This window comes from Gouania willdenowi, chromosome 6 (genome assembly GCF_900634775.1).
Source record: "Gouania willdenowi chromosome 6, fGouWil2.1, whole genome shotgun sequence".
Taxonomy (NCBI): domain Eukaryota; kingdom Metazoa; phylum Chordata; class Actinopteri; order Blenniiformes; family Gobiesocidae; genus Gouania; species Gouania willdenowi.
This window is the reverse complement of record NC_041049.1, coordinates 56298484-56316021: the sequence shown is the minus strand read 5'-3', so window position 1 is coordinate 56316021 and position 17538 is coordinate 56298484. Positions and strand designations below refer to the sequence as shown.

General features: G+C 35.8%; 2 protein-coding genes across 2 annotated transcripts in view; one reads left to right on the top strand and one right to left on the bottom strand.

Moving 5' to 3' along the window:
* Positions 1-601: 601 nt before the first annotated feature.
* arpin (actin related protein 2/3 complex inhibitor) lies at positions 602-8384 on the top strand. The gene is made up of 6 exons (XM_028450412.1): positions 602-779; positions 2993-3068; positions 4205-4337; positions 5744-5950; positions 6077-6240; positions 7881-8384. Exons 1-6 carry the CDS (start codon positions 688-690, stop codon positions 7887-7889), a joined length of 681 nt encoding a protein of 226 aa, XP_028306213.1. The 5' UTR covers positions 602-687; the 3' UTR covers positions 7890-8384.
* Positions 8385-8844: 460 nt separating this feature from the next.
* Positions 8845-17538, bottom strand: part of anpeplb (alanyl (membrane) aminopeptidase-like b) — a 28883-nt gene continuing 20189 nt past the window's right edge. The window contains exons 16-20 of the mRNA XM_028450630.1: positions 17098-17208; positions 13222-13389; positions 12974-13114; positions 10578-10641; positions 8845-9423 (exon numbers count right to left, since the gene is read on the bottom strand). Of these exons, the coding sequence (XP_028306431.1) occupies positions 9265-9423; positions 10578-10641; positions 12974-13114; positions 13222-13389; positions 17098-17208 (643 nt within the window). The 3' untranslated portion in view covers positions 8845-9264. The remainder of the gene's footprint in view (positions 9424-10577; positions 10642-12973; positions 13115-13221; positions 13390-17097; positions 17209-17538) is intronic.

Genomic DNA, 17538 nt, shown 5'->3' with positions numbered 1-17538 from the left:
GTAATATATCTATAGTAGAAATTTACATTTCAATAACAATGATTTATTAGTAAATTGGCATTATATTTATTGTAATTATGTAAATTGTTTAATTTATACTGTTTATTGGTGCAGTGGATTGATTATTTATCAATGCACATTGTATATTAAACTTGCAATTAATCATAGATGTATAGGGGGCGGGACTTACAAGTTTATACTTTTTCCTGCTCCTTTTTGAACCGACTTGTAGATTTTCACTCTTTTTTAAATGATTAATTTCTCTATAAAAATAAAATTCCAAATAATAAATATTATTAATAAATATTACCGTTAAGAAAGTAGGGAAGTGAGAAAAAAACATGTTTCCTATTTATTATTTATTTGTTATTTGCTATTTGGAAACTTTTTTGTTATGTATTTATTTATTTAAAGTATTGTTATTTGCTATTTGAAAAATGTGTCTTATTTGTTCATTTATTTATTTAAAGAATTATTATGTATTTATTCATTCAATCATTGGTAATGAAAGACATCCTAACAACCTGTTTATATTTTGGCCATTTTCTGGCGTATTTTAGCTAACTCCATCCACCGGTGCACGCCGTGCAACGAACCAAGCATACCTCCAAAGCTTCTGTACACCGGAAGTCTGGGGAAACAGGAAGTTAAAAAGCAAACGGCAAAAAAGTTAAGATTTTTAGAAAAATGAGCAGAATTTATCATAACACGTCGTTACAGAACAAACCGGTGCACAGTGAGAAGTTTGTCCGTGTGTGGTCACCCTCTGCTTATGAAAGGTACAGTTTAAAGAACGAATGAACTTAAACAAGAGCATGTCAGTCAGTGTCGGTAGGTGAAGCTGACTGACGCCAGACTCCCTTTAAAAATATAAAATTTGTAGGTTCTTTTCCCCCCACCTACACCATTAGTTCTTTCATTTTGCATGCGCTGTATTTGTACTTTAAAGGGATCAATAAATCAGCTCTGCTTGTGGTGGTAACTCTTACCTAATTATTAACACAAAATTAGAAAATTGTATGAATGTTATTCAATGAAGTGTTAGTAGAAATTTGATTTGATGCGTTTTCATTACAATATTGAGTGTGATGGGTGTTCATTAATCTTGTCTTGTAAAATAAGAGAAACCCCTAGGTCTTGTTCAATACTATTGAGGACTGTAACAATTTTTTAAACTTTTTTGTAAACAAAGTACAAGACATCAGGGCTAGCATCACTCTTCCCTTGGTTAGCTTGTGCACTGCCTCAGTTCCTGTGAGCTCATGGTCCTCATTCACTCCTGTCAGCCTACAGGATATTCAGGTTTTAGTAGGAAAGATGAAACCCTAATCGAGCACTATAGACATTATTCCTACTTTCCTGCTCTTAAATGTTTTTGATGTTGTCGGTCCTTGGGTGGTAAAGTTGGTAAACCTTTCACTTTTATCTGGCTCGGTCCCCAGCTTCTTTAAACAGGCTGTAGTAAACCCCATTCTAAGGGTGTGTGATATGATATTAGATCGTTTACGATTTCCACATGACGATGATCTCCAAAATCATGGAGATCGTAGAACCGTCTGTAGTTCACATTTTAACCCTTGCGGTGCCTTGTCTGCGTCATATGTCTGTCGTTCATACACAGAACATCCAATGGTTTTTTCTCTGCCAAATTGCACCATTTGTCTGTTAAACTCCATCAGTTCTGAGTGTTGAAGCACTGAAATATGTTTGAGAAAACACTGCATGTGTTTCTCTTCTATAACTAACTCTCTTTCGCTGCGCTGTAGCAGAGATCTGCTGCTGCTGTAGATCACGGGGCTGTTTCCACATTCTTAAAGAGACAGTGTCCTGAATGTGATTTACTTTAAAAACTACTTTCAGCAACTCAGAGCAGCCCTGAAAAAAGCAACACGACATAATTTAATCACATTTCAGCCTTAATGAAGGAAAAAGTCAAAAGTGACATAAAATGTTGTTATTGTGATGCTAGTGATTAATGAAAGGGTCTTTGTGGCATTTTTCTCCACTGACTTTGACCCATTATTGTTTTTCTTGTAAAACTATTGAAAAAAGAAATAAATAAATGGAGTTTATATCACCTATTGCCATTTTGTGGAAAAATATAGAGATATGAATATTGGTCCATATCACTCAGGCCTAATGTAACCAAAGCAGTAGCGTTTTATCTTGTAAAGGATATGATTGTCTAAACTGTGTGAAATGAGGCTTAAAGTAGGATTTTATTAATATGAGTGTGTTACCTCAATAACAAATAGAAATCACTAGACTGATATGTAGTTGTTATGTAGCAAGTGTTGCTAATGCTACACTACTTTAGTTAAACAAAGTAAAAAGACTGTATGTCTGACAGACTTTTAACTGGTGCTCCCAGAACATCCCACATTCTTTCTATTCTGCACTGGCTTCCAGTTAAGTTTTGAATAGAGTACAAAATCTTAGTTCTTACGTTCCAAGCGTCACATGGTCGGCCCCTCAATATTTCACGGACTTGTTGTGCCCCTACACTTCAGGGCGAAGCCTTCGGTCCTCAGACCAGAGTCTCCTAAAGATCCCAAAAATGAAATTTAAAACCTGAGGCGAGCTGGCGTTTCAGGCTGTGGCCCCCAGACTCTGGAATAACCTGCACCAGTCTCTCAGGGAGCTCAACTGTGTTTACACTTTTAAAAAACTGTTTAAGAATTTGCTTTTCAGAAAAGCTTTTAGTTAACTGGATCTTACATTTTTATTATCCATTTATGTTGCTGCTCTTATGATGTATATATGCACCCATGTTTTATTATTCTATTTTAATGTTGCACTTGTATTTTCACCACTGCTCTGTACAGCACTTTGTGATTTTATCTGCAAAAAGCGCTTTATAAATAAATTACTTACTTAGGTGGTTTGTGTTGTATCAAAATGAGATGTATAGAAAGCACTCGGCAAAAAACTACTATATATGTATATATATATATATATCATATTTATTTCTGATCTGTCTGTACTTTATCAGTGGCCCTGGAGTTCTTCTGGAGGGAAAACTGCTCGATGTTTCAAGACATGCAATCACTGACACCACAAATCAGAAGGTACATGAATTAAGCTTTAGGATAAGCTGTAATTTCTAATATGTTGTTATTTCCCCCCATTCAGACACAACCAACTTCATTTATATGCAAACATATCATTATATTATCAGAATTCTGGCTCTATTTGTTTTGTTTTCCCAGCCGAAACACAATAAAACAATAAAATTGAATGTGTAATCAGTAGTATTTAAGTCCCTATGTGTTTGAATTAGAGGTCAACTGATATGGGATTTTCAAAGGCAGATGCTGATTTAAAAATAAAAAATAAAAAAATTTGGCCGATATCGAAAACCGATTTTGGAAGTCGATATACATTTTTTTTTAAAGCACATTGATTATGAAAAAAAATGTAAACACTCATATATATATCTATTTATTATTAGAAATTAAATATATATATATATATATTTTTTTTTTAATGTTTTTAAACTTTGTCGTTTTTTTTTTTTTTTTTTATACCAGTACTTTAATTCCTTTCCTTGTCTATGATTTTATTTGAAATAAACATTCATATCACATCAAGAAATACTGTACTGGGATGTTTTTCAGGCGACTGGGAAACAACATGTTACGACATTAGTCAGCGTAAACAAGTTCATTGCTTGCATTAAAATGTTTGCTTTGCACAAATGAAATGAATAATAGCCTGAAACATGTCTCGAGCACTTGTTCACTTTCTTCCACTATCATAACTATGCTTATATCACTGCTAAAGTTCCTTTTTATGGTTTTTTTAAGATCTCAACTGTACTGCAGTAATACATGCCTTTTGCCACTAGGTGACATTATAGTGTCAGTGTGTGTTTGGATGGTGGTTTATTTAGTTGTGTAACTCATCAAACCAACTGGGACTAAAGGTGAGAAACTGCATAATTTAGTCAATGACTTCAAACCAAACTTCCGATTAGCAGATTTATTTAGAAAATGTTCCTTAAGGGCTGTCTTAAGAATCTACAGTACATAATCACTGCACAACGTGTTCAAATAAACTCAAGTCATTGATACTAGTGTATGCCATAAAGACACAAATGTTCAGTGTACAAAAATAAATGCAAAGGTTAAGACAATTTAATTCCTTGTTATTGGTGGACAGACTAAGTCTAGGTATTATTATATTGGTTCTCTGTCACCGGCAGGTCCGTTTCTATGTGCTCTACATCAAACCAAGCTGCATCCATCAAAGGAAGTTTGATGCCAGCGGGAAGGAGGTGGAGCCAAACTTCAGTGACACCCGAAAAGTCAACACCGGTTTTCTCATGTCCTCCTATCGTAAGAAGACAACAACCGACATAGAATTCACTTTTTTTCCTGTAATATTGATCTTTTATTTTCGTTATACTCTAAACCAGGAGTGTCAAAATCTATTTTAGTTCAGGGGCCAAATATAAAGTAGTTTGATCTTAAGTGGGCCGCAGATGTAAGGCGGGAAAACGAGAAATTTCAACAATCATTTCCCCCAAATTTGCACTTTGACATATAAATGATGCGTAAAGTGTGTAAGGTGCTAACAATATCCAAGCAATAAGTGACAGATATCAGTCTCAGCAGGATTTTCTCTTTTAAATTCCCTTGATTTTGTGACCAATTTTTATTCAATTTTGGGAAATTATGAGAAATTATTTCAGGAAAATTGAGTCTTTTGAACAAATTCAGATTTAAAATGGCTGCAGTCATGTGATAAAACCAAGGGAAAATTGCGATCCTCCAAATATTGTAGAGTTTCATTGAATTAGTGTATTTAGAAGGGCTGAATAATTTGCCAATTTACACAATAATAATAATATTGCAATTAATCATAATATGATAGGGGCAGGACTTACAAGTTCATACTTATTCCTGCTCCTTTTCGAACTGATCTTTGTAGATTTTAACCCTTTGTTTTTTTCATTTCAATATTATGTTCGCAATAAATTTCCAAATAAAAAATATTAATAATAAGTATTACTGATAATAAAATAGTGAAATGAGGGGAAAAACAAATGCTTTCCCTCTGCTTTTTTTAATTGATTAATTTATTTTTAAAGTATTGTAATTGGCTATTTGGAAACTTTTGTCTTATTTATTTATTTAAAGTATTGTTATTGGCTATTTGGTAAATGTAATCTTATCTGTTTATTTATTTATTAATTAGTATTGAAAGACAGCCTGACAGTGGCTTGGATTCGTGTTTATATTTTGCACATTTTATCAGAATCAGCTTTTTTTGTCATTGCACATGTTTACAGAGCAACAACATGTATTTTCAGTTTCATCCCATTCAAAGAAACATGAAAAACAATCACATATAACGTGGGAGGACAAGAACAGGGAGCGCCCCATATTTAGATGAAAAGTGGTGAGAACAACAGGAGGAGAGGTGAGGGGGAAAAGGCAGGTTTTAAACTGACTTTTCTATTGGGGAAATATTTTGGTATCATTCATGTTTTTTGTCTTTTTTTACTTACTCCTGTGGGCCAAATTTCATGGTCTAAAGGGCTGGATTTGGCCCCGGGCCTTGAGTTTGACACTTGTTCTAAACTTTGTGACGTCTGTCTGCACAGTGTTGGTCAAACTAGTGACTGACCGTGTTTTCCAACCTCTTCTCCTCACTTCATTCAAGGTTTAAAATCTTTATTTTGTTTATAAATGGTTTTTGCTTCTGTTTATCTTCAAATGAATGTCTTCTCTGGTCACAGAGGTGGAGGCTAAAGGGGAGTCTGACCTTATTTCTGAGGAACAGTTGTCATCATTGGTGAACAAAGAAGATCTGCTGAAGATGACAGACAAGCACCGTCCCGATGGGACCTGGGCCTTCTGGTACCCTGAGTCAGAGTTTGACAAAACGGAGCTGGAAACTGGACAGGATGTACGGCTGAAGACCAGAGGAAACAGTCCTTTTATATGTGCGTGTCTATTCTCTTTAGGTCGCTCATCAACATTTATATCAAACGCTGTGTAAAATCATTATGTTTTATTGTTTAGAATGAGATTATCATCATATTGTACATTAAATTTAGCATTTCTCCTAGTCTCTTTAGCCAAACTGGATGAAGGCACAGTGACTAAGTGTAACTTTGCCGGAGACGAAAATGCCGGAGCATCGTGGACAGACAAGATTATGGCAAACAAGGCCGAAGCAGGAGGCTCCCTGCCTCCAGGGGGAGCTGGAGAGGGAGCAGAGGAGGACGAATGGGTGAGGAGCAGGGTTGGGCTCAATTCCAGTTGTATTTGCGTCACTGATAATTAATTTTAATTATGATGTATTTATAATTACAGAGGATGCAGGAGGCACTGCACTTTTATAATTTGTAACTTTTAACTTTTTGAGTTACTAAATTTTTTTGTGCAACTGCATTGACTTTTCAGCTGTAATCTCATTTTTAGAATAGATAGCTCATTAAGCTAGCGTGGAGCTGCTCCACTTTTTACTTTAACATTTTTGCAAACTCATTTTCTTAGCTTTTTAAACCTTTTTAACTTTATTTAGATTATTTCAGATCTTTCAACCTATTTCAACAATTTTCATCACATCTGCAATATTTCACAGAGTTCATTGGCTAGGCTAGTGCTAATGCTGGGCAAATGCTAAGCATTTGCTAGGTCAATGCTTAGCTAATGCTAGGTTGCTAGGTAATGTTAATGCTAGCCAATATTAATGCTAGGTTAATGTTAGTTTAATGCCAATGCTAATACTAGGCTAATGCTAATGATAGCTAATGCTAGGTTAATGCTTAGTAAATGTTATTACTAGGCTAATGTTGGATAAATGCTAATGTTAATGCTAGGCTAATGCTAAGTTTATGCTATAGCTAGCCAATATTGATGCAAGGTTAATGTTAATGTTAGGCTAATGCCAATGCTGATAATAGGTTAATGCTAAGGCTAAGTTAATGCTTAGTAAATGCTATTGCTAGGTTAATGCTTAGTAAATGCTATTGCTAGACTAATGCTGGACAAATGCTCAGTTAATGCTAATGCTAGATAATGTTAATGTTAGGCTAATGCCAATGCTAATACTAGGCTAATGCTATTGTTAGCTAATGCTAGCTCATGCTAATGTTAGGTTAACCATAACATTGTTAATTATCAAGTTGACTTGTCACTTCTCTTGGGGATCGTTTTAGCATTTAAAATACTGATAGAAAGCCCAGACCAAAAATATTAATACCAATATTTTAATTGATTAGGAAGCTATATAAGTTAACAAAAAGATAAAAAACAAATTGGATGATGAATAATATTTTTTGTGAATTTTAAAGCTGATTTAAGACATTGGTCAAAACTGACCTGTCATCATAAGAGATGCTAACACAAGAGAAAGGTTATGTTTCATGAGGTTATTTAATTCAGACTCAGTAATTGTGATTAATTGAATTTGAACTTTAGTAATTGAAATTAACTTTCAAGGGAAAAATAACGATTGTCATTTTAAATGTAATTGGAAAAAATGTCAGTGACTGTAATCATATGATTGAGTTGTAATTGAACATGGATAACTGAAGATGTAATTATATTTGAAATATGTAATTGAACCCAACCCTGGTGAAGAGATGATAAATTCCAGATGTTTTTTTTACTATCCACTTTTTTTTAACTTTATTTTAAACCAAACAGGGTAAGAAATGTGGGTGTGTACAGTTGTCCATTCAATCATCATTTAATAATGTTTTATTTGTGGAAACGAGGCAGTAGCTACAACCCTTTATTTGGTCAAATTCTTTCAATCCTGACATAAACCAGTAACTGTCTCATCAAATAACATTATAGTCAAATATATTCTCTTTCCTTAATAAGAACCAGAAAATATTTCTCTAACTTTGGCTTCTCCCACAGGATGATTGAAGAATTTCTTCCTCCCATCAACCCCTGTGCTTGGCGCCGACTCAGTCACTACAGGTTTGAGTTGGTATTTCTGATTTGTCCTCATGGTTGGAAACCGTCCACCACCTTCCATAGAGACTTCACTCTTCTATATCAAAGGTCTTTGGGTTTGATCCCCACAGTACCGCAGCATTATCTGATGCTGATTACATCACCTGTGCCAAGAACTTGGATTTAACACTTTTTTTTAAGGCTGTTTTAATTTCATCCAAATGTGACCTTGTCATGCTCCATATTCAGATTTTTTTTTAACGGCATAAAGTGCTTTTTGATATGTCAGGTGAAAATAGCTTCATACAAGGGTTTACTTTTCTAATATAGAGTGATATTCTCTTACAGATCAATCATTTTTAAACAATTCCCTTGTAATCATGTAATTAATAATTAATTACAATTATTGCATCGTTATAATTGTAATTGTAATTTTAAAAATTTGTGGCTGTCATAATCGTAATTAAATTGTAATTGAGTTTAGATAATTGACGTAATTGTAATTTCCACGGAAATTCTATAAAAACTGTCAATTATAATGTAATGTTACAGTTCTGTGTACAGTTCTACACATATGTAGTTAATAATTATTAAAATATGTTTCATAGCATCAAGCTCTCCCACATTTTACCTTTAAAAAAACACAAAAAAAAATGAAATAGTGACACAGAAAGGCTCAGACTCCCACACCATGAATATTAAAACCTATATATTCATTGATTAGCGAGCCTAACAAGGTAATCAATAGATGGGAAAGAAATTAGATGATAGATATGTGTTTTTAGTGTATTTTACAGCTGATTTAGGACCTGTTAGCATTAGAGATGCTAACCGAAAGCTAACACAAGAGGAAGGTTATCGCCAAAACAGAAATCTCGATATATCTTGACTCTCGATATATCGCCCAGGCCTAGTATGTTGCAGGTTTATAAATAAATCATACTTTTATTTCTCTTTGTTTTCTGCAACTTAATACAATACAAACACAAACAGTGTGAAACAAGTATCCGTGACAACCTTTACAAACAATCCAAATGGCATTTAAAGATCAAGTGAGACACAAAAATTCAACTTCAAAATTGATTAGGTTACATTGTATGATTTATAATACACAAATTGACATGTTTTCCACATGTGGAAAAGTGCAGGTAAAACTCTTCAAATGCAAAAGTACATAAACTAATAACCACAAACATTTCAAATATAAGACAAATCTTGAGTGCTTTTATATTAACAGGAACAATTTTCTCATCCAATGTTTAAAAACCAAAACAAGGCTGTCAATCACAGCTCATCGCTTTTGTCTGGAGAGGTCACGTCACTAATAAATCATATGAACTAATGATCAGTCAGATGATGAGAATCCATTTGATTTCTTGGTTTCTTGTTCAAACCAACGCAGGACGATGTCTTTGTTCTCACGGACCCACTCAATGTTGACTTGGGTTTGTTCTATAGCTTGTTTCACTGAACTCACTTTGTGATCACTGGCAAAACGCTCCAGCTACACACACACACACACACACAAACACACACAAATCCTCATAGTTAGTGATACATACTTTAAAACATTTTTCCTACAATTAAACTTTGTCACAGCTCAGTAATGAAAGGATTAAAAAAATTGGGCTGCATCTGTAGCGTTTATTAGCACTAACCTGTTTTTACTCCTAATTTGTAACCAGTGCATTTTCATTGATCAACTGAAAAGATTGAAAATGTAGATTTTTTGTGACAAAATTGCATAGGAATACAGTTGCTAGGCAATGCTAATTAAAAACAGCAAAACTCGTAAGTTACTGTGTTAATAGGTAATAATAAGTGTTAACAAGAAAAAGTGTGAAATACAATTCTGCAAACATTATAAAGAGAACCTGAAGTAAAACCTTTAGTATTTTTTAATTATTTAATAGCAATACTAATAATTATTAATAATTAGACAAGCTGCGTTTGCCAAAGTAAATGCATGGGATGCAAGCTAAACCCTTCAGAGTAAGAATTACCCCTCAGAGTCAGTAAAACCCCTCGGAATTAGTATAACCCTTCAGAGTCAGAATTACCCCTCAGAGTAAATATACAGTAAACCCTCGGAATTAGTATAACCCCTCAGAGTAAGAATTATCCCTCAGTCAGTATAACCCCTCAGAGTAAGAATTACCCCTCAGAGTCAGTATAACCCCTCAGAGTAAGAATTATCCCTCAGTCAGTATAACCCCTCAGAGTAAGAATTATCCCTCAGTCAGTATAACCCCTCAGAGTCAGTATAACCCCTCAGAGTAAGAATTACCCCTCAGAGTCAGTATAACCCCTCAGAGTCAGTATAACCCCTCAGAGTAAGAATTACCCCTCAGAGTCAGTATAACCCCTCAGAGTAAGAATTACCCCTCAGTCAGTATAACCCCTCAGAACTACTTCTGATGCGAAGGAATATAATGAGGAGCCAGACCCCCCTACGATGGATATTTTTGGTCATCTTTTTCATGCCTTTGGGATTTGCATGCCTGGTATAAATAAGCTGAACTTATAAAAAGGGGGGGGCAGTCTCATGGGAAGCAGACATTATGTACACAGTGTAGTGATAGTGTATCAGGGTGGATGAGTTGGTGATAAATGACTGTTGTTGCTCCATCTGTGTAAGATTAAAGATAATAAACCCACCTCTTCCAGCTCAAACTGTGTGGAGAACCTGTTAGTCACTGCCATGATCATCGTTGACTCATCTCTGGTAAAATATTGACAAAAAGCTTTGAGAACATCGCACTGATCCACTGAGACAAGAGTGTTTGGCAGGTGTAAAACTCAACAGATACAATGTGGCACAACTATATCAAAACATTAAATATCCATGTAAAGTTTAATATAATTTTACAGTGTGGAAATTCTATAGTTTAACAATAAAGTGTTTTTTATTTTTTATTTTATAGAATCAGTGACTGCTTTCTGAAGCTTCCTAATCAGGAACTGCCAGATTAAGAGAACTAAATGTTGATGTCTGAGCACATTAAAATGCACGTCTACATTTACAGTGGCAGATCTGGATTATTCAATATGAGTGCTTAACCTGAGGTTCAATGTTCTGAAAGCGGTAAACACCTGTAATTCCAATCACTGTGGACTCTTGTGCATTTTAAATGTATGCATTTCAGCATTGTTAAGTTTCCTGTGACCAAACCAAGCGTGTCACTGTTTGCTCATGATATTAAACTTGTGGCGTCTACGTAAACAAACTTTCATGTCAATCACTTTAGCTACCTGGTAACAGCACAATCAGTGATGGTACACATTGGGAAAGGGGCACCTTTGCACTATGTGACACGTTTATAAGCTGCTGTTTATAGTCATAAGATCTTTATGGGTTCGTTTAGGTGACTTAACCACAGATCTTTGCTTTCCTTCAGCAGCAGCGGGAGAGCTTTAGGTGGCTGTAGTTTATGAGAAATCACAGGTTATACTTTGATTATGACTAATCAATCTGGATTATGCAGCAGTTTATCTTTGTAAATCATTTTCAATATAAATCATTAAAAAATAATGACAAAAAAAAGGAAAGTAGAAAGTTTTTCTAAAAACTGCAGTGATTTGATGGATTTTTAGATTGGATTCTTATCATATTGTAAGTCGTCGACAAAGTTACACAAACAGTTCTGATTAAAGGTAATGCAAAGTCATGTTGTAGTGTTACAAGTCAAATTTAGCAGTGATTGGTTATATAAATAAATAATAATCAACATGCAACTTTTTATTTTGGTCAGCTCTATTTAAATGGAATCCTAGATAAATAAATAAATACTTTATGATACTGGTAGACACAAAAATGAAAAAAAAAAAAAACATATTTAAACTGTTTTGACAATGGACCAATTTTGTAGCTCTAGTTAGTTTTTTTTTAAACTTTTTTTTATTATACTTGGGTGTTTTTTGTTGTTTTTTTCTCAAAACAATTGTATTCTGAAAGGTGGAAAAAGGCATTGTTGTTTTTGCTTGACAATTTTTGTAATCCATGATTTACTAATAAATCAAATTTGACACTTGTATGGAATGCAGACTGCTAATTGTGTGTTCTGGAGTAAAAGTGCAATTTTTTTTAATCAATGTGTTGGATTTTAAAACACTTATATTAAAAACTAGCGGTAACACTTTACTGGAACTTTTATACATGAGGCTGACATTACGCTGTCATTTTTCATTAGCATAAATGAGGTCTGGAATCCATCCTAATCTCCTTGTATTATTCAATGTTTAATACAGGCTATTAGTCTGGAAGCGGTCACAGGAAGTTTGAGTTATGGGAAGCTGAGCGTGGCGGGACAAACAAGCGCAGAGTAACCAATCAAACGAAGAGCCGACATGACACCCATAGTGTGACAAGATAAGCCAGTTCCCTAAATGGAGCGGACAGGAAAATTGTACTTTACAGACTTACGGTTTTAAAGCCTCTTTTTGTTGTGGTTTCAACAATATATCCAACTTAAGTATCTTAAAACAGAGCAGAACTGAACGTCTTCTCCGTGACGGACGCCATGTTTGTTTTGATACTGCTTGGCGCAGGAGATATGACGTTCTTTCTGTACGGCTCTGATTAGCTCGGTTTCTTTCGAACCGAGGAAGTGAGCAGAAACGGCGGCATTACCAATGTAAGTAAGGAAGTGGGTGTGGCTTATTGCCAGGCTATAAATAAGGTGTCATGAAGGCTGCCATTAAACTGTCATCAATGTCGTTTCGTACATTATGATACCTTTTGCTAAATGATGACACCTTTGGAGGTATGTTGGTATTTTTGGTGTTAGGTGGAGGGATCTAGTGGAGTTAGGGTTAAGGTTAGGGTAATGAAGGGTTAAGGTAACAAACAACACTTAATGGCAGCCTTCATGACACCTTATTCATGCTAATAACAGGTGTCATGTCATAATAATGACTGCGTAATGTCAGCCTTATGTATAAAACTTCAAGTAAAGTGTTACCAAAGGAACTTGCTAGTAAGATTGAAATGAAATGCACCATCGTGCAAAGGGTGATCAGTGGAGGCCAATGCCTGCATGGAACCAGCAACCTACCCACGACTGAGTGTTCCCCAGTGTGCTCGGATGAAGTTCCATGCCAGTGCCTGACCCGCTGCATTCATGGCTATGAAGCTGATTGTGGAAGCAACATCCCTGAAGCGGATCTTCTCAGAGTCCAAAGTGTACTTCAAGTATCTGTGAGATAAGAAAGACCCTTGACAAGCCACGCCAACATGATTGGGTTTCAACTTTTCACAGGAGTGCCTGTGAGGACAGGGATGTTATCATGTGTGAGCCCCTGCCTGTTCAGAAGCCAGATCTTCTTGGTGCAGGACATAGCGTATTGCAGGTACTCTCTCTCAGACGTGTCTCTGGAGCTCTGATACTTGTCCCAGGCAAACTCCCACTCCTCCTTCCCACCGGCAGCCACGGCATGGCAATAGATCATAGAGCGCAGGTTGGGGTGGATGCTGAATCACATACATTCATACTCACAATTCTTTATACGCTTATGGACTAATTCCTTTTGTTTTATTTGTTGATTAAACCAGTGGTTCTCAAACTTTTCAACCCATGACCCCCAAAATAAAGGTGCCAGAGACCGGTGACCCCCATTGTATCTGAAGGTGGTTGAACACAGACATGAACATTGAATAACAGTCAAGTAGAGACAGGGCCATCTATAAGGGGGGATAAAGGGAAGATCTATTGGGGGCCTGTCCACTGTTATATAAAGTATTATAATTTGTGTCATAGTAAAAAAAATTAAAAATTTAATCGGTTCAAAGTCACCAAAAATGGTGGAAAAGGTGGTGAAATGCGATATCAAAAACTACAGAAATTGGTTACAAGACATTAGAGTGGCTAAAAATGGACAGAAAAAGTGGTAAAAAAATTAAAAAGGGGGTTCAAAGTGTCAATATTGGCTTAAAAGTGGCAGAAAAAAGTAGGAACAATCAGTTTAAATTTGGCAAATAATCGGCATGACAAATCTTGAATGTGGTTGAATTGGTAAAAATATGAAATATGGTAAAAAAGAGGTTAAAAGTGGTGGAAAGGGTTTTTAAGTGCCAAAAAATGTCTTGAAAGTGGAAAAATGTGCAAAAAAGGCATTGAAATTTGATAGAGAAGTGGCAAAAATGAGAGTAATGTAGCAAAAATGCACTAAAAGGAGCAAAAATATGGCAAGAAAATAGGTTAAAATATGGCAAGTTTGGTGTAGTTGCAGAAAAAGGGTGAAAATAAGCAAAAATGGGCTCAAATTATCTGGCATCTGGGGACCCCTTCCCAGTGTCTCACGACACCAAGGTTGAGAACCCCTGGATTAAACTACTCTGGTACATTTTCAAATCTTTCCCCAAAAGTAGCATTGATGTAATTGAGAATCCTTAATGCTGGTGTTCTACTTTATTTGTTTCTCCTTTTTAAAGAATAAAAAACATCTATCTTTTTAACGTATGTCAGGGGTGTCAAACTCATTTTAGTTCAGGGGACCAGTTTGACCTAATGCGGGCCGTAGCTTTTAGGTGGGGGAAAAATAGCAACTTTAACATTATTGTGCCCTAGTTTTAAAAAATATTGATTTTGTTACCGAGTTTTGTGTAATTTAAAGGAATTTTGTGGAATTGTTCATGAGAAATTGCAAGATTTGTGGAACAAATGAGATTCTTTCCACAATTTGCAATTAAAAATGACTGCATTCATGGGACACAAAGAGAAACATGTCCCTAAAATATTGTGGAGTTGCTGAATTTGAGAAATCTACAACTGGATTATTTACGTAGTTATTTACACAATAATTCATGTTTTCTCTGTTGTTTTTACTTTCTGCTGTGGGCCAAATTGGATGCTCTAAAGGGCCGGATTTGGCCCGCGGGCCTTAAATTGGACACATATGACATATGTTCTCAATCTTGGTCTGGATGAATTCATTTTTGAAAGATTTATTAATCGTTTACAATGAATCAGGTCAGCGTTAAGGGGCGGATCCTGTACTCTGCAACCAGAATTGGCAGATGTTGACATCTGTAGCGTGCATGATTAGTTGTTGGGTTTTGCGAGTGGGAGAAACGAGCCATAACATGCAAACGCTGCATAAAAATGTGCACAATATAATAAAGGGATGATGAAAGCTTCCATATGCCAATAAAGATAAAAGAGGGTTCTCGGTAACCTTAGGCAATATCAAACATTTTCACATTCCTGATATCAGATTTCCACATTTTAAATGAGCACAAGTTACAATGTGTGAAAGATGCTGAAAAAAAGAAATGCATCCCAGCTGGAAAAAAAAAAAAAACCTTGATTGTGGGCGGGGCTCCTGGTGCAGTTAAGACACGCCCAGTCTATACTTTAAACACTCAAAAGAACCATTCTATGCTGAATAAACTTTTTCACACTTCCGCATTTTAAACCGGAAGTGGTGTGCAACAACTTCCTGTGGCTATAGCTTTAGCGTTAGACAGTGACAAACATGCTCATTATTGGCGTGGTTGCTCTTGTGGGGCAAGAAAACAGCCGTACCTGTCTAACCACGCTTTTCCGACGGACCCAGACCAAAGGAGGCGGTGGATCTAAGCAGTTAGGAGGGATGAGGGTCTGGAATCTGTATTCTACACTACACCGGTACTTCACGCAGGAGGAGTTTGTCAGCGGATCCACCATCAGACGCCCTAAAATGGAGCTGTTCTATCTTTCTTTTACTGGAATAATTTTATCGCACTACCGTAGAGCGAGTCTGCCTTCGAGAGGGCTCAGAAACGGCATCTTGTCCTCTTCATAGCAAGCTAGCTATGCTAAAGCTATGGTGCTGCTAGGCACATCCACCCACAGGTAAATAAGACAAACACATATCAGAATGTTAAAATATAATTTAAAGGTCTATAAAATGCCTCTCTTTAAACATTCCGAATATTTTAGCAGACTAAATTAGGTTTCTTTATTACAATGTTTATATTTCATATGTTGTATATAGCAGTTAGTTCACGAAGCTTCTTATTTTCTTATCTACTGTAGATAGCCGTGAATATATTCTTCAACAACAAAAAAACACGCAATTGCCTTCGCAATCGAGTTACTTAGAATTAAAGAATGTATTATTTATTTTGGGTAATTTGTGTCTACAGCTTCATATCAGTGCTGTAATAATATAATAATCCACTGTTGATCAACTGCTATAAAACAACCATAAATGATGTACATATAAAGCTCAAAACTGCTGCTCCAAAATTAAAACAGTATTTTTTCAGCCTTAGCACAGTAATGTAAAGTAAGCTGTGCATATTCCAGGTGCACATTCTGCTGTTGAAAATGCTTATGAAAATAAATGTGGAAAAACAAATTCACAGCATTTTTCTCAGCTACACAATGCTAAATATATCAGGCTAATGAGCTGCTGTTAGCAGTGACTCAGCAGTAGCGACAGGCTGCATATTTACAACAACATACTGTGCAATAGTTTGGCTGACCTGTCCCTGGATAACTGTCACAGTCCGTTAAAATCCAGTCGCAGCGTTAGCTTAGCTTCACTGATGCATCTTTTGGAGACAAAAATAATGCGCGTATTTCCACTCTGAGAAGCTCGTCCTGCTCTCGCATTGACTCGTCATGATTGGCGCAGATGATGTAAACAGAAACACGCTGACAATGCTTATTCTTCTACTGTTTTACCGCGTTGGGCACGGCATCCTGCAAAAATATGTAGCGCCACTGTAAACAGGAAGTACACTGCTGCTAGCAAAGTAACGGACAAACGCACCGTATTGTAGCGGTAACGGCGTTATTTCTTTTGAAATATATTGCGTTACAGTACTAGTTACTGTCAAATGCTCACTGGTTACAGGAGCCAAAAAAGTTTGAGAACCACTGATTCATAGGATGCATTTGTGTTTACTATAAGGACTGTATCATTTTTTTCTTCTATACTTCATGTGAACACAGTGAGAAAGAGTGTGTTTTGTATTTAGCAGTGCAATGTGCTACAGTTCTGTGCTCTGTGTGGTACTCATTTCGAAAATGAAGATTTTGACAATACAGTGCACTTTTGAAGCAAGTGTGCAGTGCTTTTAGAATTGTGTCCTCATAAAGAAAATAGGGTGCAGTGTTTAGGGAAATGTGTGGTATTTTTTCAGGAAAAGTGTCTTATCAATCGAGGAAAAACTGTAACAAAAGGTTCGTACTTGTTGGTGGAATTGCTCCTCATCCAGTTGGAAAATTTGGATTTAGCCATCTCTATGCACTCTGGAAGTCCATTGGAACAGGCCACGTCTATGGCAGTGATCTGGTTATGCCTTAGTGAGAAGAAACACAGTTTAAACACGGTGGACGGGTTCAGTTTAAATCTTCATTTAGACCTGGATTAGCTCTAGTAGGAGATTACTTAAATTAAGACTAGGACAAGTCTGAGACTATTTTAATCCATATCTAAGAAAGCTATTTGGAAGTAGTAGTAGTAGTAGTAGTAGTAGTAGTAGTAGTAGTAGTAGTAGTAGTTTATTTCTTCAGTCATTATAAACATTTAAAACACACGTCACATGTTTTCAGAGATCTTGTACATTACAATAAGAAAACATGTACTTTAAGTATTTCAAGAGCTAAAAGATACCTAACTGAAGGGTTTT

Excerpts from the sequence above, each read along its gene's own strand:
- arpin (XM_028450412.1), top strand. The coding sequence starts at position 688 with ATGAGCAGAATTTATCATAACACGTCGTTACAGAACAAACCGGTGCAC. Across the intron at positions 780-2,992 it reads TCACCCTCTGCTTATGAAAG|TGGCCCTGGAGTTCTTCTGG; the intron begins GTACAGTTTAAA and ends GTACTTTATCAG. Across the intron at positions 4,338-5,743 it reads TTTTCTCATGTCCTCCTATC|AGGTGGAGGCTAAAGGGGAG; the intron begins GTAAGAAGACAA and ends CTCTGGTCACAG.